This window comes from Phytophthora cinnamomi (assembly GCF_018691715.1).
Source record: "Phytophthora cinnamomi strain GKB4 chromosome Unknown Contig127, whole genome shotgun sequence".
In the NCBI taxonomy this organism is placed as follows: Eukaryota; Oomycota; class Peronosporomycetes; order Peronosporales; family Peronosporaceae; genus Phytophthora; species Phytophthora cinnamomi.
In genome coordinates, this window is record NW_027151060.1 from 19,765 (window position 1) to 47,308 (window position 27,544).

A 27,544-nucleotide genomic window follows, 5' to 3' on the forward strand; every position below is an offset into this window, starting at 1 on the left:
ATGCAGTACACCCACCGCTGGGTGAATCATGACAAGTTCATCGTGGTCCCCGTGACCGGAGCCCACACGAACAGCATCGAGGGCGCTTGGGAGGCGCGCATCAAGCGTTACCTGAAGCGAATGAGGGGCGTCCGCAAGGAGCTGCTGGTTGGGTACTTGGGTGAGTTCCTTTGGAAGACCTGTTTTTGCGGGAAAGGTGGCGGTCTGCACGTACTTAGAAGGCCTGGTGATGACCATCCGCAAGCGCTACCAGGTGTAGGTAGTCAGCCGTAACTCAACAATAAAATCTGTTGAGCGAAATTTTTAACATTTTCTTTTTGTCTAAAATTTGCATTACAGTCAGCGGGGGATATTCTTAGGTAGTGAGTGCCCTATCTCTGTAGTATGGCCTTCCTCGCAAATCTCAGGAAATGTCCCTCCTTAGTGTCACCCGTCCTTTACAATTACCGGAATTTGAACGAGCGACGAAAAGCGAAGAAGTTCACCCAGCGGCACTATTACACGGACTTCTCCTGGCCGTTGTCAATCACTGTCTTGCGCTGGCCGCAGTTCGCTACGCGAACTACAATCGCATGCCCCACAAATCTGACATTGTAAGTAGCCGCAATGTACAACCCATGCGAAACGCCCTTGTCACAAGTCAGCTAGCTGAGCACACGAGGCCAATGATGCCGACCGTAGTTGTCCTACATCAGCTCGCTGATCTAGTGCGCACTTCCATATTGGCTGTTTCCTAGTGTAGTCCTGGTTGAAGGCCATATTAAACTTGTGCAGGCCCTCAGCGCAGAAGTCGTCAATCACGTTCTGAGGAACCCGGTTAGTCCTCTCAAGAAGTCCTGCTGCAACCGTCATCGCCTGGAACATGCACGAGTAGTCAACACCTGGTCTGGTTATTCAAGTCCGTCTTACAGGACTCGCGAACATGCCCCATCTCGCTCGCCTTGAAGCGCATTGCGAGCCAACATTCCTGGCGGTACGTCCCTAATGTTGGTCTAGTTACTAGGCCGTCAGTTTCGAAGTGAGGGGGGGACTGCAGTGGCGGCGCCACGCGTCCTCCTCATCCTCTTACATCCCTCGGCAGGTTGTGTGTAGTGCACACAAGTAAATGCCCTGTACTTTTCCTATTGGCTAATTTAATAATATATTTAGACCCAATTAGAGTGCATCATATCATCCCATCATAACGATATCATAACACCTAACATGATCTCAAGAGGCTCTGTCGAGCGATAGCGTCTACTACTAGGTGTTCCCCTAGTCCCAAGGTACGATGACGTGGTACTCACTCGTAGGCAGGGTAGTCTTCTTGTCGGTTTCTCGACAACCGAGAAGTCATCGATCTGCCGCACATCCCAGCGCAGATTGGGGTCTGGGTCCCAGCAAGGTGCCTCCGGTTCCTCGTCCGAAGAGAACGAGCTGTCGTAAATGTCATCGCCTACCGAGCCAGTACCACTCATGTCCTCGTTGCAGAAATCATCGCTACCGACAAATTCGTCGTCCGGAACCTCTTGAGAAGACGGCAGGGTGACGTGTAGAGTGACAGGCGCGCGGCCTTCGCCGTGGTCTCTTCAAGCCAATACTAAATCTAGAACGGGAATCTGACTTCAAAACCGACGTCCCCAGGTCTTTACAGAGTACGAAGGCCCAGTCAGTACTGCCTGTGTTTAAGCTGCCGATGTCATCCTAAGAGTTGAACCCGATCTTGAGCCGCACGAACAAATGGTCGTTTGCTGCTGGGAGTGTTTCGGTTATCATCTGCACACCAGTTGCACACCCCACTCGAAAAACGTAGTACGTAATTATACCGATCTAGACCTTCTCTGGTGTACCCGATTATGGGAGGGTCTAGACGATTGGCTACTGGGTATAACCGCGACTTCACTTCCAAGCTACGGAGGTGTCTTCTCAACCTTCTCTCTCACCTTAATGAACTCACTTCTGTCCTTCTTGTAATCTCCTTTGCGTTTTCCTCTTCCTACCTGCGCGAAGTGTCAATCCTGATGGCTCGCCACGTTGAGTACGATCTAGTCGCACAGGTTTATCAAGCGTTTGTGCGTTATGAGGTCCTGTTGTTTGTTTTTTGTATACGATCGTAAATGAATGGTCATAAGAGCGTCGATGGTGTAGAAGACTTAACTATCAATTCACACTTCAATTTTTCATCGTGAGTCCTAGTTCCTTGGCACGGTAGCACTTGTCGCACCCAAGCTTCGTCTTGCCCCTGTTCTCCGGACCATCGAATCCACCAACAGGCAAGTTGCTGAATCCAAGTGTCGTCTTGTATCGTCCCTCTGCCATGGAGTCGATCCCCATATTGAGAGAGATCGAGCGTCGGTTTGTAAACACCCCACCACCGGGTATCGATCCAGGAGCACCCTTTTGAAGCCATGAAGGAAGAGACCGACGCGCACAACCTCAAGGGTTTCACTACTACCAAAATTTTCTGCCCGATATCAAGCCGCGAAGGAACCCTGGGGCCCTCGGACTTGGCGTTCAGTCATTATGTCGACACGCGGGATCAGTACGATTACTGTGAGCGTCCAGGATATGATTATATGGTAACCGACGTTAGCACAGCTCTCTCAAGCTGTCTGTTTCTCGACGCATTACAAGTTCAGTTGCACCAACCCCTCAATTCAGATGTAGACAGCAACATCGAGCAAAACGCGTCATACGACAACTTTCCGGATCGAAAAGCTGTCTATGCGAACATGTTTGGCAACTTTTGTGAAGCAGTGTTCACTTACTGTCCTTTCGTCTCTTACTTTAAGATTACTTAGTAGAGATTTGCTGATCGACTTACCTCGAGGAACCTGACGCACTTCCAGACGATCCGGGCCGCGGCCATATTGCCCTTGACCAGCTCAAGTAACTGAGGTTCGTTGCTATGCGCAGTGATGCTTGCACAGGCAAGTGTGTGTTTGAGGTTTTGAATAGCCTGTCATTGGATTTCGACGGGAGTCCTTCTTTTGACATCTGCATTGGAGGCTGTGGCTCGAATCCGACATATTAAGAATAGTCAAAGAGCTTGTTGCTTCTATAGCGCAGACTTTAGTTCACTCGTTCACCCAGCACCAATTCGACCTCCTCCTCATGAATTGCAGTTATTATGCGCGTAGTTCCGTTGAAAGGGGTGGAGCACCACGTATCTGTACGAACTGAATGATCTGTGGCTCATGTAAAGATGCCCATCCACCGCTGCGTCGACATCTTGTCGCGGTTTAGCATGACGGATATGCCTTCACGCGAGTTGCCGAATTTGGGCTCTATTCGGTTCATGTGGATCCTGTAATCTACGCTGAACGGGAGGCATGGGGGACGAAAACAACATGATTGCGATCACGAACCACATCGACCCTGAAGACGGAAAAAGCGAAGATGAAGACATGGGGGGAGGACAACGTGAGAGACTACGGCTATATTGACTACAACATGAATGCGCAGGGCTCCAAAAAATGCATAGCGCTCAAAAAAATTTCGGTAATAGTACAGAAACCATTTATGTTGGCCACGCTATATAATACATACATAGCTTATTGTGGGACCACACCAATCCCGGCGCTGCAATACGACCAACTATCCTAACGAGTGGTTGCTAAGCTCGCACCGCGTCGAAAAGCTCTCGTTGGTCTCTCCCCACTGAGTTCATATCCATTCTCACCCGTTCACTAACCAGTAGATCGCCAACTCCTTCTTCAATCCGACTTGAACGAGCAGGACGATCCCGCCATCGGATACTTCCAGTGCCACTGCTCTACCATGTGGCTGCAAGCTCCGAAGGCCTACTACAGCAACCTCATCCAAGACGTGAGGAAGTAGCACTGGACATCAAAAGGTTGATGTGCTCAGACACGGCGACGGAGTCGGGGGTCACGCCGTGGATGCGCCAGCGCAGCCTCAACCTCTTCGAGTCGCTGCACTGGACGATCATGATCTGCCTCTGCACATTTGTGAAAACGTTGAGACACGCCGGTACGCAGCATCATTTCAATATATTACATTCCTTTATATAATACATTACACGAGGAATTTCCATAATTCAACCGTAAGTGCTGAGATTTGTTTTAAGATGGTGATAATAGCTGGTACCAGCACCAAATCAGTAGATGTGTATTATAGTAGAAGTTATGGGTAAAAGTGATACTACTACTGTATTAGGTTGCGATATAATATTTTGTCTAGTAAAAATACAGTAGACATGTGGCTATGAGGCCCACGGATAGGTGACAACATACACCCAGATCTGTTGCCACCCAACATGGTCTGTAGTACGTTTGCGTGGTTGGTGGTCGAGTGCTCGCCGTCCGGGCGGTTGGCGAGTGCGTGACGGCCCCGAACGGCTGCCGGCGTGTCCGATTGACCTCGTAGAATCCAAAGACCGCAAGAAATTGCTCGGACCGGTTAGAACCGCCATCGACGACCAAGCCATACCTGCTGAGCATCTTCTCGGTGATGGAGCCTTCAATAGCCAGCGTCCCGCGCTTGTTTGCTCGTGGCCAACAGGGTCCTGTTTCGCGTACAGATAACGAAATACAAAACCGGTATAAAGAATGTCATCCCTAATAAAAGTACAGCTACCATCGGCAGATAAAATGACATAAAACCAATGTTTCCTAAAATGCATGTAAATTCATATAAATGACTCAAAAACGTAGGTAATACAAAGATCAAATCTATCGATTGAATATGATTGACTGGTTGCCTTCTTATTGTCCACTGCACGAATTTCTTTGCTGGTTTTGTATATCGTAACGAGGATTTTCTATAATTCAACCTTAAGCACTGAGATTTGTGAAACCATTCCTTCACGTTACGTGCACCCGTGAACCTCAGTGCTTTTATTCATTACTACTGGCGTTACTACTCAGAGACATGCACGTTCAGCGCTTTAACGGGTCTGTTTCGGCCAGCGCTGACAAAAAGCAGTGGGGGGGTCATCACTGTACAACTCGCCATAGCGCCAGACACTTGTAAATTCATTAAGCCTTCAAGCGCAACCCAGATAGGCCTAAGACCGAAAACTCAAAACACAAAACTTTGAGCTCTACTTACAAGCTCAAAGAGCACTTCCAACACAAAAGCGGGTGTACTCCAAAGCTGTCGCGAAGAAGCTAGAAAAGAGGAAGGAGGCCAGACGCCTCTCAAACAAGGTGCAGTACACAAAAAACAAACATCAGCTGGTGGGAAGAGCAAGAAGAGAAAGACGTCGACGATGACAATCCAGTCAATCTCGCTCGGCATTGTGTCTGGGTGACACATCCTGACAATCAATTTGAAGCGTGCTAAGGCACTTGCGGCTCCAGACTGATCAGCAGTGTTGGATTTACGCTAAATCTCTTTCCAGGTTCGGATGGGCCCGACAGGATGGGATGAACTTGAATAATTAAATCGTTTGTTAGCTGTACATAAGTAGGCCAGGGCTTAAAGGCAGCCACGCACATACCCGGGATTGTTTTGCATCGTACAAAATGTCGAGAGCCAGTCCTTCTTTCTCGGCGGCGATGAAAGCGTGGGAGCACGGGAATTCCAAATCTTGCCAGTTGTCACCGGTGCATTCCACAGCTGGAAGCTCTACAAGTCTCCATGGGTGAATATATTCTGGTCCTTTTGGCCTTTCTGCATAATCGCACATTGTACTCCCCCTGCATGCATGGGGTTACCTTGCACTGCCCGCCATGATTATCGATTCCTGACGCTTAGTAGCCATAAGTGGAACAATGCCTGATTGTAACGGGGTTACTCGCACAGGTGGCTACAAGCCACTTGTGATTTTAACAGATAAAATACATGTTAAAAGTTTTAGATACTTCCTCACCTTGGTGTAAGTTACATCAATGGGCTACATAGAAGTGGCCACCACAATGAGTGGTCCATACCTACCAAAGATCCTATTGGTAGAAAGCAGCATCTTTCTACCAATCAGAACCGATGCATATTGGTGGGGCTCTGAAAGTCAGCAGCTGTCAACCGCTTTCACAGGTGACAAAACAGTTTTAGCAGATTGAGGAGGATGGTCAATTTAGAAACAATACAGTTCTCATTTTACCTTAAACAAATTACTTAGGTGTCTTTATTAGGATTAAATTATACTTGAGGACTGAAGTATATTGTATTCTAATTAAATCTAAACTATCGCTTCCTCATACACGTAGCGCAACGTGTAAGCATAAGTAGTGAGCGAAACTAGGCCCATTACACTGATCCTGGCGTTTTTGTAAGCCAAGTCGCTGCTGTTAGTCTCTTGTCAGAGACAAGTTCGCCTAACTTCCTGAAGTACAACGTAAACGCATCGAGAGGTTTTGCGCTTCGGCAGTCATTTTCAATCCAGTTGTTGGCTTCCTCAGATAGTTTAGAGGTCGTTTCGTCGTACGTGGGTAGTTTGTAGTGTTCTTGATATTTATGTTAACCCAGTGTTTCTTGTCGATATCTCGGAGATATTTCACGCAAACTTTGTCCGAGACACGGAGATATTATATTTCACGCAAACTTTGTCCGAGACAGCTCTTACTCAAACACGTTGTAGTTGCTCTCGCAATCACTTCGCGCCGTGTCGTTAATGAGGCCACGCTCTCCCCCAGTGAGGGATACCCTTTCCATCCGTTTCTTTTATATCAGATTGTATCCGAAACCTACATCTTGGAGTTTCATAACTCCTGTGATAAGCAGAAGTGTTCTAACCCCTCTGTCTCTGTTAGACGGGGCGAAGTACATCAATTAAATTGGATAGTGTAAGTGGACTTCAACAAGAACCTCGTCGAGGGCCTGTTCGTCGTGGAGGACAATTACTACGTGAAAAGGCGGTTGGCGACGGAGCTGGGCGTACCTCTAGTGGGCTGCGCCAGCCACCTCCCCAATCTCGATGTGCAGGCTATGGCGAGTGAGAACGCACAGGACGTCGAGGAGCTGATTATTAAGCTGAGACTCTGAAACTGTATACGTAACTTTGGCACGCCCTTTCATGTCTTGTCAAATCCCCTCAGTGTTTTTTGTACTCAGCCATTTTCTGACCAATCATATTGTTGCGATCGTGTGAACAACTTCAACAGCCGCCTGAGTCCTATCCTGAGGTCATTGGCGACAGGATCGACGACTTGAGCAAGGCTGAGAAGATCACGCTAGCTCCGTTCGCTGTGTTGACGCAAACGGTGGCGATCAGTGTCGATCAATGCGGGAATGGCGACTGTCGCCACGTCGCGCGCTCCCGAGTCGTTCGGCGAGCAGATTAAAAAGCAGAAGACCAGTCAATTTTGGACGAGGCACGTGCTGCTGGGATCGATTTCCCCAGTGTCTAATGTGGTAGAGTGTCTTTTTAGAGTCACGGAGACGACGCTGGGTACGCAGCACCAGTCGCTGTACCCCTCCAAGTTGGAGATGATTTCGTTTCTCCGTGCGAACAAGACATACTGGGATGCGGCTGTCGCTAATGCCTGCTTCTAGGGTACATGTGAACTAATGGTGCCGTAATGGATGCCCATCGCTTGGTATTGCAATTAGTTTCTGTGGGCTGTGGATGCTGCAGTGCATGCTTTACTTTGTTAGTTTGCTCAATGATAAATGCAATACTCAGAAGCCCTGTGTGCACGACAACGACAGTAACAGTGATTACGGTAGCTTTGTACTGCTACGCTACATGTATACTTCCCTTTTCGCGAAATTTTTAATTTGGCAACATGTAAGCTTCGAATTTGACTTTTCTCATTTCAACTTGTTTTTATGTACACCACTCTAATTAACGTGCACCACGCCTCTAGCACCTCGTCAACATGGGTTCACAAGGCAAGACCATGTCGACGAAGGAGTATCGCTGGGAGGTGGACGAGGTGTCGGGGCCGCTGCTGCGCCAGCTGCTGGCCGCCGAGGACTACTCCTCCTGGGAGACGCGCGCGTTCCTGCGCCCGATCTTCCGCTGGATGAAGCTCGGGCTGCACAAGGACGGGAGCCGCGAGGACGCGGCCATCGAGCGCGCCTTCGCCTTCGTGGAGTGGCTGGTGCTGCTGGCCACGCGGGGCGACGACGCGCGCGGCATCCCCAGGCTGCCAATGCTGCAGCCCAGCTACGCGCTCAACACGATCGTCACGGCCAGCCAGCGAGCTGGCAGCGTGCGCGAGGCTCAGCGCGCCTTCGACCTGCTGGAGGTGCACGGCTACCAGCCGGACGTGTTCACGTACACGGCGCTGATCGACGTCATTGCACGCAACGGCGACTTGCCGGCTGCTATTAAAGTAATTGCCATTAATTATGGGGGGTATTAATTTATGTGTGGGGGGGCTAATGGGGCGTGGTGTGGATTAGAAATACGAGGAGATGCGGATGTCGACGTCCAAGCCGAACGTGGTGACGTACACGACGTTGGTCCGTGCGGTGGGGCTGAGCGACAGAGTGGGGGCGGAGCAGTGCTTGGTGTTTCTCGACCATGCCAGGGAAGATGGAGGGTTCGATGAGGCGCTGCTTCTGGAGGCGTTGGAGTCGTGCGCGAGGAGGAAGGATCGTGCGGTGGCAACCCGTGTACTAAACGATATTGCAGCACATGCACCCAAGCTTCGCGTGGACGATCGGTTCTTTTACACAGTGGGCCAGGTTGCCAAGTTGCTGGACTATGACGGCTTAGAACCGGTGCAAGCTGAGTGGGTTGAGAGCGGTGTGCTGAGCCAAGAGGAGAGAGTCAGAGTTGAAAAGTTGCAGGCAGAAGAGGGGACGTCTACTGCAGAGGGTGAGCACAAGACTTTCAATGGCTAGATTGGTGTTGGCAGTTAGACGACTGTATCTCTCACAGCTTGTGTGGAACAGGCTCGAAAACACTCGGCTGTCTGGGACACCAAACTTCTCAATCTGTCCGAAAGGCGGTTGTCCATCATGACATTAATCGGCTGATCTCGCGTATTCAGAGCGGTTCGTTGGTGACTGTGTAAGTGCATGCGTCCGTGGATGACCGAGCTCGATGGTGTACTCTTACTGACGCTTCTCTTTTGGGTACTACAGAAACGACTTTGAGACACTCATTCACCAGTGCCGGAAGCGAAAATGGAAGGAGGACGTGTCCGTTATTATTGATGCTATGCGTGACCTCGCGACTAAGGGATGGCAGCCTTCGAGTCGTGGTGACGATAGCGAAGGTGAAGCCATCCCTCCGCAGCCGCAGCTTCAGCTCACGTCAAAGACGTACGTTTCCATTGTTGATGCGTACATGTGCTGTGGCGATGAACCTCTCGCATGGCAAATAGTCCAAGACATTGATACTTTGCCGGGTATCAGTCGAGAGCTGCCGTTGTACCGTAAGTTTGTCCGCGGGGCGTATTTGCTCACGAACTGCGATCATATCGCCGAGCTAATTACCCTTGCGCATGAAGACAAGGTCGTGTTCACGCAGCGAATGGGTGTAGAGATAGCACGCATGTTTGGATATCGCCATAAGGAAGGATTCAAACTCCTGGTGCATGGAGTGCCACTTGGAGAGACTGGTGTACATGCGAAACAACAAGGATTTCTTGAAGAATTGGTGAAGTCTTGTGCCTACAAAAACAACTCGGTCGGGGCAGAAGAGACATTGCAGGTTATGCTGAAGCATGGCTTTTGTCGCTCTGCTGCAACCGAAACGGCGCTTTTCATGTGCTGTATTCAGCATGATACGGTTTTTGAGGCCCAAGCGATGTTGCAACACTTTCAAAAATCCTCTTTGATGATGCCAGTGCCAGTGTACGACTCATTGCTGCGTGAATTCTACTTCAAATACACACGCCGTGGAAACACATTCGATGAATCGTCACGTAAAGTTGCAATGAAGACGCTTTATGCTCGACGCGCAATCTTTGAGCAAGTGTTTAAGGACCACGAGGCATTGAAAGCTGAAGGGAGTATCGCTGTGATTACTGGAGAAAACCAAGACTCCGCGAGTTTTAGATACTGGTGCTCAAGATCGAGTTTATTATGCTCTCCGTTGATGTTTTCGCAGCATGCGATGCAGGTTTTGACTACGAGTCGAGACAAGGACTCCAAGAACGCCGCTGAGCAATCCATTCGCGACGCGCTCATGATTACCCCGGATCCGTGCCTCTTCTTACTGCAATCGGTCGTCTCACTGCGCTTCCTGGACCTGACGTTTAGAACTTTGGGCAAATTGGCGAAGCAGCTGCTTGTGGTGGTGACAGATGAGCTCCCAATGGAAGAACGCCATGCACTGTATTGCGTGAGCCAACTGCCGCTGCTGTCAGTTCACATTGTGAAGGAGCTGGATGACGTCGTGTACTTGCATCGGTCGCACCGATCGGAGCTGCTGACATTCTGCCTTGATGCTCTTGAGACTGATAGCATTGACAAAACCATGGGTTTCTTGATGCGTCGCCCGGAGTTGTACGATGCGGAAACCGCGGCATACCTTGGACCAAAGTTTGCCGAGATGTTCGTGTACGGCGGGGTGAGCAACGTGCTCATGTTTTTCAAGTCGGACTTGGAGGACTCGCTGGAAATGCGCCGGCAATTTGTGCGCGAGGTTATTGAGCTAGAAAATGCTGCTGCCGAGGAAGATGAGGACGAAGACGACTCATTCAGTTTCAGGAACACTTACAAGGCAATCAGGGAGTTTAAGCTGGAGCACGAGGCTGAGTTCATGCCGTACATGATGCAGGCTCGTGCAGCTATGCCGAAGCCCGTGTACGCAGACGCTTCAGCCACCCCCGCCGATGATACCGCGTATTTGAAGATCCCTTTGGCTCAAGAACGCATTGTAGTGGTTGACAGCGACGAGGCATTGTCAATGGCAACGGATCTATTGATGCGCGACAGTGTGACTCGATTGGGCCTTGACGCCGAGTGGCGACCCGATAGCCGAGCAGCGGTGCAGTCGAAATGCTCCATCCTGCAGGTCGCTTGCAACGACTACGTGTTCATTTTCGACTTCGTGGAGATGGCGCTGGGCGACTTGGAGGAGCTTTTCGAGCACTTGTTCGCCTCGGAGAGGATAGCAAAGATCGGGTTCGCCATCGACGGCGACATCAAGCGACTGCGCTGGTCGTTCCCGGAGGTGAAGTGCTTCGACACGTTCGTCAACGTGCTGGACTTCTCATTCGAAACGCTGGAGCCGACGACGCACCTGTCGGATGGATCGATCGTCGCGACCCGCAGTACTAGCGACGACGCTGCGTCGGAGAGGCTGCAGCGCCGCAAGCGCAGACAGAAGGGACTCAGCACCTATATCAAGCAGGCGCTCGGGTTCCCGCTGTCGAAGCTGCAGCAGAAGAGCGACTGGGAGCGTCGGCCGCTGACGCCGCAGCAAGTCGCGTACGCTGCGTTGGACGCGTACTGCCTGCTGATGTTGCAAGACGCTGTCGCCGGTAAGTAAGGTAGAAACTGCAGCCGCGCGTGTAGACCACGCGCCGCCAGCACCACCAGAATGCCTCAACGATCATGGTGGTCGCTGTTCGCGCAGATCTGTAGATAATTTGGGTCTGAAAATGCACGCACTCGCACAAGTTCCTCGTGGCAAGACAGCAGTGCTCAATGCTCTCAATGACTAGCATCCACCGCTTGAAGCTGACGTCAGCGCTTACGTCAGCGTACCGTACCAAAGTTGTGGTACCGGCCGTGTTTTTACCAATCACGAGGCTTCTCGGTGACACCTCGGCGGCGACTGTTCGACTCGATACCGGTATACTGCCGGGTCCCTTTGTATCCTGATATCGCGTTGGCCGAGCTTCTCGCTGGTCATCTTGACGGCGACGCACCTGGTCGAGCCACACGCAGACTGCCCCGCGACCGCGCAGACCTCGCTCCCCTTCCAACGATGTCGACGCCCGCCACGCCCGCGCAGGTCCTGCAGGACGTGCGCTTCGAGCAGCGTCTCGCCGAGGTGGAGGCGCGGCTGCCGGCCACGCTGGCGCTGGCGAAGGAGGGCTCGCTGGCGCGACGCAACCAGGCGCGGCGCAAGCTCTACCACGACAGCGAGCTGCTGCGCGTGGAGCTGGAGGAGCGCATGAACGCGCTGGGCATCGAGGCCCAGTGGCTCACGGCGCCAGAGATGCAGGCGGCCAACGCCAAGCTGGACGCCGTGCGCCGGCAGCTCAAGCTGGACGTGCTGCCGGCCAGCGCGTCGCCGCTGGAGAAGCTCTACATGGTGGCGCGCATGCTCACGATGGCGCTGGTGCTCGTGGGCTGGCTGAGCTGCGTGCCGCTGCTGATCCCGCTCAAGTGGCTCAACCCGTTGCTCACGCGCCTGGGCGTCAAGAAGAACTACCTGCCCATGGACATGGTGTCCTGGGGCACGGCCGCCATGGTGTGCGTCACGGCCTGCACGGACATGAAGGTGGAGGGGGTGGAGAACCTGCTCAACCTCAAGGACTCGGTGGTCTGCATGTTCAGGTGGGTGCAGAGAGAGAGAGAGAGAGAGAGAGAGAGAGAGAGAGGTGTTGTGGAGGGCTGACGGCTGACTTGGTGGTGCTGTTCTTGTTGCTGTGCTGCAGTCACTCGTCCAACCTGGACGGGTTCATCGTGAACGGGTCGTCGCCGGTCGCCTTCAAGTTCGCAGCCAAGAAGAGCATCTTCCTGGTGCCGTTCCTGGGCTGGTCGGCGCGCTGGGGCTTTGACTTTGTGGCGATCGATCGATCACACCGGTGCGTTGACTACAGTTGTTTTTCTTTTCTCCTTCTTCTTTTTGCCAGGTCTAATTGATTCTGTGGTGATAGATCGTCGGCGCTGAAGAGCCTCAAGGAGCTGGCGGTGTCGGTGAACGAGCACGGCAACTCGGTCTGCATCTCGCCTGAAGGCACGCGCTCCAAGGACGGACTGGTAGGTGGCGAAGCAAATCTTCCACTGCTCTTACTAGAATAGAGTTTTTGATGGCGAGGTCGTTGCGCACTTTACAGCTGCAAGAGTTCAAGAAGGGACCCTTCTACCTGCGTGAGGACACCAAGAAGAACGTCGTTCCCTCCATCGTGTTCGGCGCCTACGAGTTGTGGCCTCCTGGACGTCTGTTCAGCATCCCCGGACACGTACGTTGAGCTTCTTTATCCAAGCTGCGCAGTTGTTGCTTTCTCGTTCACCGCTAACTATTGCTTGGAAATGGGCTTTCGTCTTGCAGACGCTGGTGCGATACCTGCCCGAGTACAAGACGGACCCGAACCTGAACCGCAACCAGAACCGGTTGGCCCTGCGCCGCATCTACCTGAAGGCCTTCACGGAGGACGTCCCGGACTACATCGGCACCCGCGTGAGCACCAACTTCATCGTGAAGAACATTTTCTACCACTACCTCGCCTGGGCCATCACATACAAGGTCACGTCGTGGGCGTTCGCCGCGATTAGCTTCGTCTGCTACGCGCTGAACATCACGTACAGCACGTTCATGCTGTTCTCGCTGGTCATGATGGTTGCGGGCGAAGCCCTCATGTTCTTCACCTGCTAAGCCAGCCCGGGACGATGCCAAGCGCTGTCACCTCGACGACCCCCGACAAGACGCAAAGCCCACTGCTACCGTCGTGCATCATCCACCACCGACTAGCAGCACCAGCACCAGCATCAGCATCAGCATCAGCATCAACACCGCCCGTCCAAGCAAGACATCGACCATAGCTGGCATCCTGAAGCAGGCCTCGTCTACCGTAGCTGCTCGCGTCGTCCCACCAATGCACACACCTCTGAATACATTTGGTAGTTAGGCAGTTAGAAGCTCTCCGTTCCTCGCTCCTCTCCTCCTACTTGGCAGCAGCAGTGGCTGTAGCTGTAGCTGTAGCTGTAGCTGTAGCAGTGGCAACTGCCGGCTGCGGCTTCTTAAGTCGCTTGTTCCTGGCCTCCACCAGTTTCCGCCCGCGCTCCTCCAGCGTCGCGTGCAGCGGCTCCGCGGGCGAGAACACGGACGAGTAGGACGCCAGGCGGTGGCGGTCCACCTTGAGCTGCTCCTCGGCCGACAGCGTGGGCGTCGACGGCCCCGCGGGCTTCCCGGCGCGCTCCGCCGCCGCCTCCTGCCGCTCGCGCTTGCGCTTGCGAACGCCGGCGTTGCGGAAGCGCACGGGCGCCGTGCGCGGCTCGCCCCAGCCGGTCAGCACGTTGCCCTCCAGCAGCGTGTCGCGCAGGAACTTGTCCTCGAACTCGAAGAGCTTGCGGCCCTGCTCCTCCCAGTCGCGCTCCTCGCTCTGCGCCTTGGCCTGCAGCGCCCGCAGCTGTGCATCCAGGTCCTTGATCGACGGCATGGCCAGCCCCAAGAAATATTGAAAACGAACAATATATAAATTTATTGGAAAACGATTTGCTGAAAGAATGATCGAAATTGGAGAACTGAAGGTGAAGTTGCTGGATGGCTCGTAAAATCACTGGATAGTGCGTTTAGAAAACGGGACACACCCGAGCACTGCGTAGATCCAGCAAACGCAAAAACTTGAGTCGTGAAAGCGTCATGAGCCTCGAATCCACCGAGACTACTCCCCCCACGCCAACTCTTGAGAGACTTGTACAATTTACTGAGCACCATACGGACATTTTCTTCATTGACTCCTTTTTCCGCATACGGCAGCGTCAACGATTCCAGCATCAAAGAATGCGTTACATGTCGACTATCAAAAGGCATTTCAACGAGTTCGAGCACCTTCAGTTCTGGCAAACACATGAAACACGCGACCAATCAATGTGAACGTCCACTACCACTCCTTGTAGACTGGGTCGTAGAATGAATGAAATGGTGAGAATGGTTGAAGTCGGTGACAGATCCCGTACAGATGTGCAATTCTCTCAAATTGTTTCCTTTCTCTTCCAGTTTTGGAGTACATGTTATTCAGTTATTGGTCCGAGGCAGTCTTGAAAACGATGGTAAGTGCCGATTGTTGACACTGCCGCGTAACCTCCTGTAAAGACGCTGCCCACGTCCTCGCAACCGACTCCAACTCTTTCAGTACCGAAGCGGTGGTTGTGCGTTTAGCTGGCGCACGGTCTTCAGCGTACCCGGTACTCCAGAACCCAGGATATTCCGCACGATTGGCTGAGGCAGCGACAGGAAGACCTCCATGCGTCTTGGCAACGTCGCGAACATGGATTTATGGGGAGAGAGAGTAAGGGACGAGGGTTCAATACAGCAAAAAATCATATTTTTCTTGCAGTGAGTATCTGCAGTTATGGTGCCACACAGATAACTCTCCAGACCCGCAGCATACCAGTGTATCTAAGTAATGAGAAACGAGTTAACTTCCATAATATTTTTTCGGTTGGTTAAAAGCCGTCCTTTCGTGTTGGGCTCCAGTTTCCGTTTCGCAGCTATGGGCACGTCGTCTTCCAAGTCGTCGCCATTGGCGCCGACATTCGAGCGCATGGCAACGTGTAAGCGATGCGAATATTGGCAGTGTTGTATATGAGTCTTGTTGCTGATGCTGCTTGCAGGGGACCTAAAGTCTTCGCGACGATTGCTGCAGGACTACAAGGACAAGGATTTGGATTTCGGTCTGGACGCCCAGGGTCTCGCCGATCTGCTCGGAGGTGACAGGGATTGGGCTGAAAGCATCATCGACGCCTTCAGCAGTCCCACTGGCATGTACGTTGCTTCCACTAATACAATAACCTGTTCTCGAACTAATTCTGATAATGTTTCTAGAATCAATGCGCTTGCTTTCATTTGTGGGGCGTGTCTAGTTTGCTCTGGGCCGGCGCTAGAGAAGGCCGGACGTAGGACAAAGTGCTGCTCTTATTTGCAGATGTTGTGTAGGTTAATTAACGACAATTCGATTCTGCCATGTTTTGCAGTGATCTTCGATGCACTGGATTTTGACGGCACGGAGCAGATCTCCATGGACGAAATGGTAAGCAGCCTGTTATTCGCCACTAGCATGATTTTATGATGTAACCATGTCGATGGCTGCAGACCATTTCGTTCTTGTGCAGCACGCGTGGATTCTGTGTGATAGCTGGTGTGGGCTCGGTCCCCTCCGACGAAGAGCTGGAGACGGTGACGCTGCAGGCTTACCGCGACTTAAACAAAGGATCGACCCAAAGTATCACCAAAGCCGAGTTTATGAAATGGATCATCGAATTCGCTAGCGGAACTGGAGCGCCTCCTACACGAGAGGTGACACTTCAAAATGCACTCGAGCAATTTCGAGTAGTTCCGCCGTCCGAGAAAGTAGAGGGAAAAGAGGAGAATAACGCTACCTTACTTCAGGACGGCAGTGAACTGGGCGGTGAATACCAAGACGAGTCTGATCAAAATGATGAACAACATTTTGAGGATCCCCTACAGCAAGAAATTGATATGCCGGATGAAAATGCTGGTGAGTTTGCTGTCGATCAAGAACACAATGCCATTGAGCATCCAGCTGAATTTACAGAGCCAATTGCACCCGAACACGTTGCTACAGAGACGGACGGACAACGGAGTGACGGTGATGTGCTTGCCGACGGACACAATGAATTCAACCCTGTGGAAGCCGAAACGACAGATTGTGCGTCGATGGACGATTGTGGTCAAGCAGATGAACAAATGGATGGTCAAGTGGACGATGCCGAGGAGAACACTGAGGCAGAACAACTATCTAATGACAACTACGAGCCCGGAATCGAGACTGACCAACACCCAGAGGCTACAGCAGATGACGCTGAAAGTGACTATCCTACTTTCGTGGCTGATGGAGATGAATTGCCGCAGGGGTCGGAACACTTTACAAACGAGGAACAAGACCAGAATGCATCACGTCAAGAACAAAACAGTGACTTGGATACAGCAGCATTTGGCGCAGGAGCTATACAACAGGATAACGACAACAACCTCGAAACGCAGGATACTGAACCTGTTTCTGCGTCAGAACAACCGGCGGCAGGAGAATCAACGAGTGCTGATGACGTTGACAATGACGACCTGCTGTATGAGCAGGATGAATTTGCGCAAGAAACACCGCGTTCGGAGCGAGAAGCGGAACCTGAAGAAGGAGCTACTTGTGATGACAATTTGGTGCACGAAAGCCCGATAGAAGACCCAGAGCAAAACATTCCACCCGCAGATGTCCCAATTGAAGCTACAACGGAGGAGCTTGAACCAGCTACCACTGATGGCGAAGCTGAGGTAACGGTAGCTCAGGGGTTTGCCGATCCTGGTATCGTGGTAGATGAAAACCCAGAGCCTATCGTGACGCCAGACTCGGAGCCTGCAGAATCCACACATACTACTGAAAATACTGAAACTGGAGATGAAGGTAAGGGTGGCAATAATGCCGAATTTCGTTTTTGCTGAGTAACTAATCGCTCGCTGTGATAGGAGTCACTGAAGCCCCAGTCGATGCTGCTGTCGGTCCAGCGGAAGAACCAGCTACGGATCTCAACGCATTCGATACGTACGACTACGAACAACCACAATTTGATGGGAGTAGCGGTCTTCCACCTCCTGAACCACAGGAGCTGATAGACGACGCTGCCGCAGTTGATGTTGTTCCTGAAGCAGGTGATGCTCCCAAAGACTCCCCCGAAGACTCCCCGGCTGAGTAAGAGATACGCGTAATAGGTAGCCATATCATCGATCGACTTCAAAATTAGCTTTATCAACTGTCTACGACGGATAGTGAATCCAGCAATGCCTTTCACAAACAACGAATTCGGTGTGAGATACGTATTTGGGTCAAGACGCGGCATGTCTTCTTTAAACATGGCGCAGAACAGCTTCGATTGACGAACCAATACGCGTCTTGGTCGCGTCGGGAGAAAATATTGAGCCTTGTCCATAGCTTGAGCTCGGATACCATTCTTTTTAGAGAAACTATTGGAATGCCACCCATACTTTAGCAATTTGTGAGTGAGAGACCCAAATCACATTTTGATGGATGGCGACACTCATGCTCAACGACGATGGACGCGAAGTGATAATACTCGGAGTTTTGCAGACTGATAACCTTGGCTTGTGTGTTGTGATTTCCACAAAATTATATCACCCTAGCAGGCTAGTTGCACGAGATCACGCAGCTTCGCTTCTTGCACCAGCTCTAAGTCGCCACCAGAACTCGGACGGCTACATCAACCACCTTTCAGCACAGAACGCGCTTCGGTTGCATCTCAGGATAAAAAGATGGGCACAACTAGGAAGGAGCTTCTCCTCCCGAAGCACAAGAGCAGATAGACGATGCTGCCACTGCCGCAGTTGACATTGTTGCTGAAGCAGGTGATGCTCCCGAAGAAGCCTAGCTGAGTAAGAGGTAGAGTAGGCTAGACGTGACTGCCAACAGAACAGCAAAGACTAGGTCTCATTGCAAATATATGAAGGTGGATGCCTCGCTCTAGCTTTCCAAATGAGTCACGACAGGAGTTTTTCAGTCGGAGATGGAGGCCACCTGTTATTGATTAGCTTGCAGGGCGCTTCGCTTAGGCCAATGCCTGATCAATTAAGTGCTCGCCATCGTCGCTGCTATCGTCGTCTCCATCATCGTCATCGTCATCGTCGTCATCGTCATCATCATCGTCATCGTCGTCGTCGTCGTCGCTCGAATCGTCGTTAGTATCATCGTACGAGTGGTTTCCTCCGATCTCGGACCCCACATCTTCGACATCATCGTCGCCCTGCACGCTTTCTACCGGTTCTGCATTATCACCAGGAGTTGACACCGCCTTGAGAACAGCAGGGTTCTTCGATCCTTCCTTAGCGGCCTCTTGTTGAGTCATAAGTGCAAACGGCGGGCGGCGCAGACACCGTCTCTTGTTGAACCACCGCCTCAGCTGGGTCATATTCACATCCACAGTCTGCTTCTTCAGGTCGCGTAGCGGCGGCGTATTTAGCTGCACCAAATAGTTCTCCATCTCTTCTTGCGATGGTTTGTACTTTTGTTGGAACCATGCTTCCAGCGCCGTCAATTGGTCCATAGAGAACTTCATAGGACGCAGCACACGCCCCTTCTTCTCCTTCGGGCGGGGCTTCGCAGCTGGTTTCGCCTTCTTGTTTGGCGGCTCTCCAGACAACAACAGGGAAGAATCCTCATCGAACACGGCGCCACTGTCCAGAGAGCCTATCGCAGCCTTCAACGGTGTTCTTCCTCTCGCACTGGATGCTGTGCTGAGTGCTGGACTAGCCGGCGCAGATAACGGCGCGTCGTCATCAGCGTCCTGCTCTACAACTGCGCGGCGGTTCATGCCCAAACTCTCCAAAAGCGCAATCGTGGCCTTGCGTAGCAGCGTAGGCTTCGTATAAGCCTTCAAAATCTGCTTCAGGTCGGCCACTAGGCCCGTCTGGATGCGTACATCAGGTTCGACCTTCATAGCACGCAACAGGTCGATCACTTGCTGCAAGCCGTTCGTGACGATGGCCGTTTTCGGCTGCTCCATCAAACTGCGCAGCCGGTTCTGCAGTGCCATCACTTCCAGGACCGTGGCGTGCTTCACCATCGAAATATCATCCAAGTCCGAGTCCTGTGTGCGCTGCCGCTTGCCACGTCCATTGGCGTGATGTCCTAGCTGATCGGCCGTCGTCGGCACCGAGTACGACGCCGCGATGTACGAGCGGATGTTGGTCGGGCGCGTGAAGGCGTTCACAGCCGCGTCGAACAGATAGCTCTGCGCACGCACTCGATCCACCTCCTTCACCAGCTCATTGGGGTCCACCGAGGCGCGCAGCTGGGCGATCCGCTGCTCGAGCCGCAGGTCGATCTCCTCCTCGGCCGCTTGAGCGTCGTGTCCGGCCTCGACCGCGAGCTTGACGTAGCGCATCCGCTCGCGGTAGCGGCGGCGCTTGAACCAGTCGCGCACGTGGGCCAGCGAGAGGCCGCCCACCTGGAACGGGTTCGCGTACGGCCGGTAGTTCAAAATCGTGCGCATGAGCGTGAGCTCGTCCAGCAGCGGGCGCGGGTACGCGTAGTACCATTCCTGCAGCTTCTGCACCTGCAGGGGCATGTAGAGCCGGCCGAAGGCGGAGGACGCGCGGCCGCGCTCCTGGGCGATGGCCGTGGCCGTGGCGGCCGCGGCGCTGGCCTGCACGGCCGCCTCGAGCGCCTGGAAGGTGCCGGTCTGCAGCGACACCTTGGCCACGAGGTTGGCCTCTCCCTGCATGCTGGTGGCCTGGATGATCTCGGCCATCTCTCGCAGGCGCACCATGGCGGCCTCCATCTTGGCCAGCGCGCGGTCCGTCTGGTCCTCGGTGGCCTCGTCCAGGCCGGCGGCGGCGGGCGGCTGCTGGCCGGCCACGTCGTCGGCCACGGCCGCGCGCGTCTGCGTCTGCGTCTGCGGCGGGCCGCGCAGCGGCAGCATGGCCATGGCCTGGCCGCAGGAGCAGCCGGCGGCGCCCAGCGAGCGCTGGCCCGCGCGCTGGCGGGCGTCGGCGCGGGCCTCGGCCAGGCCCTTGAGCTCCAGCAGCAGCGCGTCGCAGCCCGTGAGCAGCTGCGACGTCTTGGCCGTGATGCTCTTGTTGTACGTCTTGCCGGCGTCCAGCGACTCGCGCACGAGCTTGGCCACGAGCTCCACGGCCGGGTTCAGGTCCACGTCCTGCCAGGCCGCGTGCTCCAGCTGCTCGTCCTCCGAGTCCTCGTGGTCGCTCACGCCCTCGGCCGCGTGCGGCTGCGGCGGCGGCGTCTCCCTGCAGATGAAGTCCATCTTCATGGCGCTCATGCTCGGCCCGGCGTGCTGCGCCCAGTATATACCGGTAACGTCCGCTCGGCGCCAGTTAGTGACTGGGCCTGCTCCATTAGCAAGGGGGGACGACGGACTATGGTACAGTGTACCACTGGCCCGGCGGCTGAGTGACGGCATTGGGCCATTGACACTATTGACACATAGGTACATCATACACGTGACGATGGCGCCGCAGCTGCAGCTGGAGCTCGTGTGCGCGCTGGCGGGCCACAGCGAGCGCGCGTGGCACGTGTCCTGGCGCTTCGACGGCCAGCTGCTGGCCTCGTGCAGCGGCGACCGCACCATCCGCCTGTGGGCGCCGGCCGCGTGCGGCGGCGGCGGATGGGACTGCGTGGGCATCCTCGAGGACGCGCAGGGCCGCACCATCCGCGCGTGCGAGTGGTCGCCCGACGGGCGCTACCTGGCGTCCGTGAGCTTCGACGCCACCACCGTCATCTGGGAGAAGCAGGGCGGCGCGTACGAGGTCATCTCGAGCCTGGAGGGCCACGAGAGCGAGGTCAAGAGCGTGGCCTGGAGCCCCTCGGGCGCGTACCTGGCCACCTGCAGCCGCGACAAGAGCGTCTGGATCTGGGAGGCCGACGCCGACACGGACTTCGAGTGCATCTCGGTGCTGCACGGCCACGCGCAGGACGTCAAGTTCGTGGCCTGGCACCCCACCGAGGACCTGCTCGTGTCGGCCAGCTACGACGACACCGTCCGCGTCTGGGCCGAGAACAACGACGACTGGTACTGCAAGGAGACGCTGGCGGGCCACACGTCCACGGTCTGGGGGGTGGCTCTCAACCCGCAGGGCACGGAGATGGCCTCGGTGTCCGACGACACGGACGTGATCGTCTGGCGGCGCGACGTCGACAGCAAGGAGGTGGACGAGGACGGCAGGTAACTAACTGGTAGACCTTGGTTGGTGTATTGGGCTCAAGACGCCGCTGCTAACTTGATGCTGGTGCACGTGCAGCCCCAAGCAGTGGACGCAGGCCTTCAAGGTGTCAGGCTGCCACGAGCGCACCATCTTCAGCGTGGACTGGTCCAAGCACGGCGACCTGCTGGTGACCGGCGCCGCGGACAACGCCATCCGAGTGTTCCAGGGCCAGCCGACAGGTGCACCCTCTTCGTTCGAGTTGGTGGTTCTTCAGAAAGAGGCTCACGCGAGCGACATCAACTGCGTGCGGTGGAGTCCGCAGCTGCACGACGACGGCAGCAAGAAAGCGCTGTTGCTGGCGTCCGCAAGCGACGACGGTTTGGTGCGCGTCTGGAAGTTGAACTTACCCTAGGTCAGCCAAATGTAGCCATGTAGTGACGCGCCACGCAAGCTACAACCACTTTTCTTCGCTACTTTTGCAAGAGAAGAAAAATTTACAACCAACCACTATGATGTATCGGAGCAACATACTTCCTCATTCCAGAACAGAATTTGCCAAGACGAGCCAAGATGGTAACAGTGTCACTGACTTGTGCAATTTTTGGTGAAGCGGATAGTGTGGAGATCGACGGCAACCAGCAAGTGTGGCAGTTGAAGGATATGGCCAAGAAGAGGAGCGAACAAGTTGAAAGAGGTTGGTGCTGAAAAACTGCAGCTCTTCCTGGTAAGGACGGAGGGCGGCGCGTGGCTGAAGTCGAAGGATCCTCTTTGTGCTCCGAATACGGACGTGAGAGTCCCATTGAATTACCCGGTGGAAAGCAGCGCGGTATTTCCCAGCGCAATTCGCGACGAAACGACCCACGTGCTGGCGATAGTTCCGAGGGCAATTAACTTCTCGTATCGCACTCCCAAGTATTTGGTTCGGACGGAGGGCGTCGTGTGTGATTTCCAGAATCCTTTGGACTACAAATCTGTTACAGGCGCTGTTCGAACGCTTAGAAAGCAGAAAACTTCGACAAGAAGATGCACTCGTTGTTTGCCTGTCTGGATGCACCGGGAACTGGGAAGTCCAGAGTCGTCTGAATGAAGAAGAGCACGTCTACAGTAGAGAGAAGGTCACGACGATCCTGTGACGTGACATCGTGCTGAACAATGTATCAGTACAGTTTCGATTTAACAGTGCTGGTAACATGCCGACCACTCAAACTCCCGATGGGGGAGACATCCTGAATGAAACACCTTCGATGCTGCAAAACGTTTGATGCTGCAAAACCCGTTCATTAAAAATGGATCGATTGACTAAAAAAACTCATTCGCCAGTTTGTGCGCTGCGCGCCGCGGCGTCGTGAACGCGTGTGCATTTCTGGCACTGATCCGTGTACACGCGCACGAAGTGCTGCAGGAGGGAGCTGCTCGAGCGCCTGCGTGCTGCGAAGGCGGCGGTGGCCAGAAGCTGCATGGGCGCTTGAAGCTGGTCACCAAATGCATCGACGATTACGGGATGTGTTCTGTCACGAAAGTAAGCGCATCATCCGCCGTAAACTCCACATTGATCGCCGATAGAAGCATATCCTGCACTTTCTTCATATTGTCGGGCATTTCTATCGGAAGGTCTTGCATTAACGTACCCAGCTGCCAAAAGTCGTGGTAAAATCGCAGTTTGGAGCCGTGAAACCGATGATTCCAGTGGATAGTCGTTGTGTTTTCTAGATGCGACTCATCCATGTAAATTAGCATCCAATAGCTCGATCCAGTCAGCACAAACACAATGTTTCGCCAACAGAGATCCCCATGACAATATCCACGGCCATGCCAATACTTCAAGGCCGTCAGCATATCTCGCAACCAACCACCAACTTGATCGACGGTAGGAAACTGTAGAAGGCCAACTGGGGATAATTCCACGATCAAACTGCCATCCAGCGTCTTCCTTAACCTCTCCACAGTTTGCAGGTGCGTTGTTGTGCTGCCTTTTGAGCTCAACTCTTGAAGTTTTGTGTATACGTCGACGAGTCGCGTAAAGTCATCGGACTTACGTTTAATCGTTCGTTCAATTACACCATCCAGCACGATTATTCGTTCCTCGTGTTCATCAGGTACAACTGGCAGGAGACCACACGAATACGACCGTTCCGTCGCCTTGCCCATCTGATGTAGCAGAAATGCCAAGTTGTAAAACACCTTCAACACGCCTGCCGTCTCCTGAAAAATGTTCAAGCTAGTATTGGCGTCGAACAGCATGGTTTATTGGTTGTTTCGATCGCTACCATTGTGAAGTCATCTCCGGAAGTTGCGTATCCCAAAATGTAAGGTAGGTCTCCATAAAGCATCATGTTCCAAAGGTGCATCTCGTTAGCCAGCTCCCCAACTGCCGTACTGGTGGGCACCAGAGCACACTTTTCTTCTCCACGCATCAGGACGAGACCCTTATACTGGATGACACAGTCCGGCCGCTTTTTTCTCGTGGTCGATCCTGTTGTATCGGTGAGGTTTCTTTCCTGACGAAGCAAGAAGCCTTTCGCATTGCACAAGTCATACGGAATTGTGAGAAGCGTATCGTAGTATACTTGCCAGGAACGTTTTGAGGCCGTTGCATCCGGGTAAGTTTTACAATTGTTGATGAAAAAGTTCATCGACGCCTCCAGGCGTGGACACGAAATAAGTTGGCCATCTGGGTCGGAGAGTTCACTGGATACAACCGGATCCAGCAGTGCCAGCCTGAAGGGTAGTGGCCTCTCGAGAAGCGCCTTCAGCTGGTGTACAGAAGGCAGTCTTTTTTGCTGTAGCTCCGAGAAATTCCATATCTCTCCCAGCGACATCTCCGTTGTCAGTCTCTGCCGCTTCTGAACTGGATCGGTCGTCGGAACCAACACCAGCACGTGAACCACGTCCTCTTCAAGCGCCACGTCTCGCCCAAACAGGTCTGACTTGTCCAACTTCCACGACCCGCGCAGCATCGTCATTTTCGAAGTGTCAACTTCGTTTTGCAGCATCTTCTTGTCCAGGTCATCGTCATCTATCAGCCACGCGCCGCTCTTTGTCTTCGCCAGGAAGAGCTGCAGATCGTCGGCGTCGACTTTTTCCAACCTGTTCGGCTTGTCTCTCTTGATCACCTTCTTCAAGTCTCCTACTGTTTCACGTACGTCGATGTCCACAGGGAACGCGCTGCCCGCCACGCCAACGATCGCGCAAAAGAGCTTCACCATCTTTCCTCGAGGCGGCGGATTCTGGAATGAGGAGGAAGGAGGAAATACTCAGAAATGGTTAGCTTTTTCACTACCCGTATACCACCCTGACCGGAACTTTTACCCGGAAAATTTTTGGGCATGTTGTGGCGCTGTTTTCAATGACCGGAGGAGTACCCGGACACTATTATACCTATATCAAGTACAAAGCAGAGATTATCTGTGTTATCGCAAAACTATTTTTGTAAAGCTGTTCTTGCCCATGATATAGCCGCTTGACCTCACTGCCAACACGGCAGAACTCATACACCCATTTCCTTGATCCTTCCCAAGCGCACGATTCCCCTCACCTTGGTAGTCAGACAGGGCGACCTCAAGCCACACTTTACTGCTAATGATGACTCGGAAGAGCACTCGTATGCAGTCCAGGAAGAAGCGCACAGTGCGCCGCAAGGCTGCAGACGACGTGCATGAGATTACTGCCCGACTTAGGCGCTTCCAGATCGTGCGAGCAACTCAGAAATCCCTCCCGATCAGAGAACAAAGTTATTTTCCGCGAGATTCGGCGATGTATTGAAGGTGACATTTCGTTGGAAATTATCCAGGAGGAAAAAGCAAACACGACTTCTTTTATCGTACGGGGAAAGTGCGAACCGATATTTCATCGATTGAAAACTGTGCTGTTGTACTGGAAGAAGTATTATGGTCCATTTGCTAACCGTGCTCACAAAGAGAGCGCGAGCTCTCCATCCTGTCTTAAGATGGGTCCAGCTTCGAAGCTAGAGCTCGTTGCCCTGCCCGTTGCGCGCAAGTTGCAGTGAACTGCCCATTTTCAAACTACGAAGACGCGCGTGAAAGAACGAGGAGGTGCCTCAAGAAGTTCAAATTGGGTGTCCTCCCGAGCCAGTCAGAGTTACAAGTATTTGAGGGGTGGTAGCTAGGTTTGAATAGCTAGTGATCATTGCACGAGTTCTTTTCGTTATGACCGCATGCGATCATGTAGCCATGTGGTGACGCGCCCCCGTCAGCTTGCTACCAATTCCCATTAAGTCCGAAAAACGCTCACAACAGCTTGTTCTCAGATCAGAAGTGCAGCATTATGGCGACGCAGAGCTCGGACGCCGCGGAGCCGGCGGAGCTGCAGGGCGAGCCACGCTGGTCCAGCATCCGCTACGCGCCGCACCCGCGCCCCGCGCAGTGGTCGCGGGCGACAGATGAGAAGCTGGTGCTGCTGGTGACGCAGTCGACGGCCAGCGGCGAGCGGTTCCCCGTGGGTGTCAATTGTGCGTTTTGCGGCATTTTCGGCCGTTTCTGCTGGCTCTAGTAGCGTGCAAAGTTGATAGCTGTGTTTGCGAGTGTCTTGCGGTTCTGACGCACTTGTTGCGGCTGGAATCCGGCTGGTATTTGCAGGGCTGGAGGTGTCTAGAGTGGTTCGGCGCTCACCCGTGGACTGCGTGAAGCGCTACGCGTTTCTGCATGACGCCCGGGAGCGTTACGACGCAGAGCAGCAGGTGGAGGTGAAGGCCGAGGACGAGGAGGAGCTCGAGGGTGCGCTGGAGCTCGAGGGAGCGCTGTTGGACAGCGAGGACGAGTATCTGGACGAGCAGGTGCTCAGCGACTTCGTCACGCCCGTGGCGTCGCCCAAGCTGCAAGCTCTGGACACTTCAGGGGAGTTTGTGAGAAGCGGACCTGCGTCTCCTGTGTCGCCGCCGCCGTTTGCAGTTGGTCGACCAGCTGCGAGCCAGACAGGAGGGACTGGTGTGCCTGGAGGAAGCCCGTTCCGATGGGAGAATCTCGTGAACGACCCGAACTACACGGCGCCGGTACTCAACTCCCCGCCGAGTTTGCGCCACAAGCAGAGCTTCCAGGGCCGATTCGGACTTGAAGATGATGAAGCGAAGGTTTTGTCCTCTGCGTCTTCACCGAGAATGTCGCCACGAGGATTCATGTCGCCGCCCCGCTCGCAGGTAATGATGGGCTCATTTATTCTGCCGAGGTCATAGAACTTCGTTTCTTCATGACAACTAACCTGTTTGCTCTTGTCTATATCGTTTAGGATCAGATTGGTGAAATGGGTGCCGACCCCAACTACTCGGCCACTGTTCTCACGCACGCGTTTAAGGGCTTGAAACTAGGTGCAATGCCCCTCGGCTCTCCACCCCTAGGTTCACCTCTAATCGGTTCTCCTCGCCTCAGCCGGAAGATCTCCAACTCAGGTAGGGGGCCCGCCTATTGAAGCTTCCTTGCCTTGTAATCCGATTTAGCTGATCAAGTAATGTTCGCTTTGTCTCATTTTCAAGAGTATCCCTTCCTGAAGGAAGAAGACATGTCAGCTCGTCAGTCCGCTGCGAGCAGTGCAAGTAGCAGCATCCGCGGCCTTGGCGGAGTGGAAGCCAAAGCTACAGCAGCACCATTTTTGAATGACGCGTACGGGACAGCGGGAGATCTGCAGCGTCAGATGAACGCACACCTCATGCGAATGTCCGCTATGTCCACCATGTCGTCTTTCCACGGCGACAACCCGTTCTCGGGGTCCGTGACGCAGTCTGCACTGGAGGATGCCTTCCTGGATATGGCCGGCTCGCGCTTGGACGCCTCCAACGTGCTGCTCAGCAGCCGCATGTCGGCGGCACCTGGTTCCCAGTTTCAATTGCGCCTCGAGCACATCCAAGCTCTTGAACAGGAACGCCAGCGCGCTCAGAATGCATCGTCGAAGCCACCGGAGTGAGCAATGATGGCATATTTATCCTTTTTGACCAGCTATGATGAAGTGATGAAGTTGTAAGTAAGCCCGTAAACAGAGCTGACGGTCAGGGTTGCTAACAAGAGCACGCGCAACGAAATGCCTTTCAATACATTTTGTCTCCTCATATCCGTGCAAACTGCTGCAGTTCAAAGGCAAAAGGCAAGAAATGCATTCCAACGCACTGAAGAG

The 27,544-nt window shown here is 53.5% G+C and overlaps 9 protein-coding genes across 9 annotated transcripts; 6 read left to right on the top strand and 3 right to left on the bottom strand.

Moving 5' to 3' along the window:
• On the top strand, window positions 1-259 carry IUM83_07038 (uncharacterized protein; the record flags this gene model as incomplete). The annotated part of the gene is made up of 2 exons (XM_067931298.1): window positions 1-160; window positions 219-259. The coding sequence occupies 2 exons, from the start codon at window positions 1-3 to the stop codon at window positions 257-259; spliced, it is 201 nt and encodes a 66-aa protein (XP_067780516.1).
• Window positions 260-7,763: 7,504 nt separating this feature from the next.
• On the top strand, window positions 7,764-11,335 carry IUM83_07039 (uncharacterized protein; the record flags this gene model as incomplete). The annotated part of the gene is made up of 6 exons (XM_067931299.1): window positions 7,764-8,222; window positions 8,293-8,710; window positions 8,788-8,905; window positions 8,980-9,159; window positions 9,253-9,430; window positions 9,950-11,335. 6 exons carry the CDS (start codon window positions 7,764-7,766, stop codon window positions 11,333-11,335), a joined length of 2,739 nt encoding a protein of 912 aa, XP_067780402.1.
• Window positions 11,336-11,776: 441 nt separating this feature from the next.
• IUM83_07040 (1-acyl-sn-glycerol-3-phosphate acyltransferase) lies at window positions 11,777-13,393 on the top strand (the record flags this gene model as incomplete). Its single annotated transcript, XM_067931300.1, has 5 exons — window positions 11,777-12,351; window positions 12,453-12,602; window positions 12,675-12,777; window positions 12,855-12,980; window positions 13,070-13,393. 5 exons carry the CDS (start codon window positions 11,777-11,779, stop codon window positions 13,391-13,393), a joined length of 1,278 nt encoding a protein of 425 aa, XP_067780491.1.
• A 289-nt stretch (window positions 13,394-13,682) lies between these two features.
• Window positions 13,683-14,177, bottom strand: IUM83_07041 (Histone H4 acetyltransferase, NuA4 complex, Eaf6; the record flags this gene model as incomplete). Its single annotated transcript, XM_067931301.1, has 1 exon — window positions 13,683-14,177. The coding sequence occupies one exon, from the start codon at window positions 14,175-14,177 to the stop codon at window positions 13,683-13,685; it is 495 nt and encodes a 164-aa protein (XP_067780490.1).
• A 1,056-nt stretch (window positions 14,178-15,233) lies between these two features.
• IUM83_07042 (uncharacterized protein) lies at window positions 15,234-17,445 on the top strand (the record flags this gene model as incomplete). The annotated part of the gene is made up of 8 exons (XM_067931302.1): window positions 15,234-15,294; window positions 15,355-15,505; window positions 15,566-15,636; window positions 15,715-15,770; window positions 15,833-16,036; window positions 16,130-16,238; window positions 16,326-17,156; window positions 17,219-17,445. The coding sequence occupies 8 exons, from the start codon at window positions 15,234-15,236 to the stop codon at window positions 17,443-17,445; spliced, it is 1,710 nt and encodes a 569-aa protein (XP_067780489.1).
• Window positions 17,446-18,312: 867 nt separating this feature from the next.
• Window positions 18,313-20,541, bottom strand: IUM83_07043 (homebox domain-containing protein; the record flags this gene model as incomplete). The annotated part of the gene is made up of 1 exon (XM_067931303.1): window positions 18,313-20,541. One exon carries the CDS (start codon window positions 20,539-20,541, stop codon window positions 18,313-18,315), a length of 2,229 nt encoding a protein of 742 aa, XP_067780488.1.
• Window positions 20,542-20,728: 187 nt separating this feature from the next.
• Window positions 20,729-21,836, top strand: IUM83_07044 (WD repeat protein 39; the record flags this gene model as incomplete). Its single annotated transcript, XM_067931304.1, has 2 exons — window positions 20,729-21,444; window positions 21,521-21,836. 2 exons carry the CDS (start codon window positions 20,729-20,731, stop codon window positions 21,834-21,836), a joined length of 1,032 nt encoding a protein of 343 aa, XP_067780495.1.
• Window positions 21,837-23,496: 1,660 nt separating this feature from the next.
• On the bottom strand, window positions 23,497-24,915 carry IUM83_07045 (Crinkler (CRN) family protein; the record flags this gene model as incomplete). The annotated part of the gene is made up of 4 exons (XM_067931305.1): window positions 23,497-23,526; window positions 24,304-24,651; window positions 24,734-24,793; window positions 24,895-24,915. The coding sequence occupies 4 exons, from the start codon at window positions 24,913-24,915 to the stop codon at window positions 23,497-23,499; spliced, it is 459 nt and encodes a 152-aa protein (XP_067780494.1).
• Window positions 24,916-25,708: 793 nt separating this feature from the next.
• IUM83_07046 (uncharacterized protein) lies at window positions 25,709-27,337 on the top strand (the record flags this gene model as incomplete). Its single annotated transcript, XM_067931306.1, has 4 exons — window positions 25,709-25,892; window positions 26,020-26,576; window positions 26,666-26,825; window positions 26,910-27,337. The coding sequence occupies 4 exons, from the start codon at window positions 25,709-25,711 to the stop codon at window positions 27,335-27,337; spliced, it is 1,329 nt and encodes a 442-aa protein (XP_067780493.1).
• Window positions 27,338-27,544: the final 207 nt, after the last annotated feature.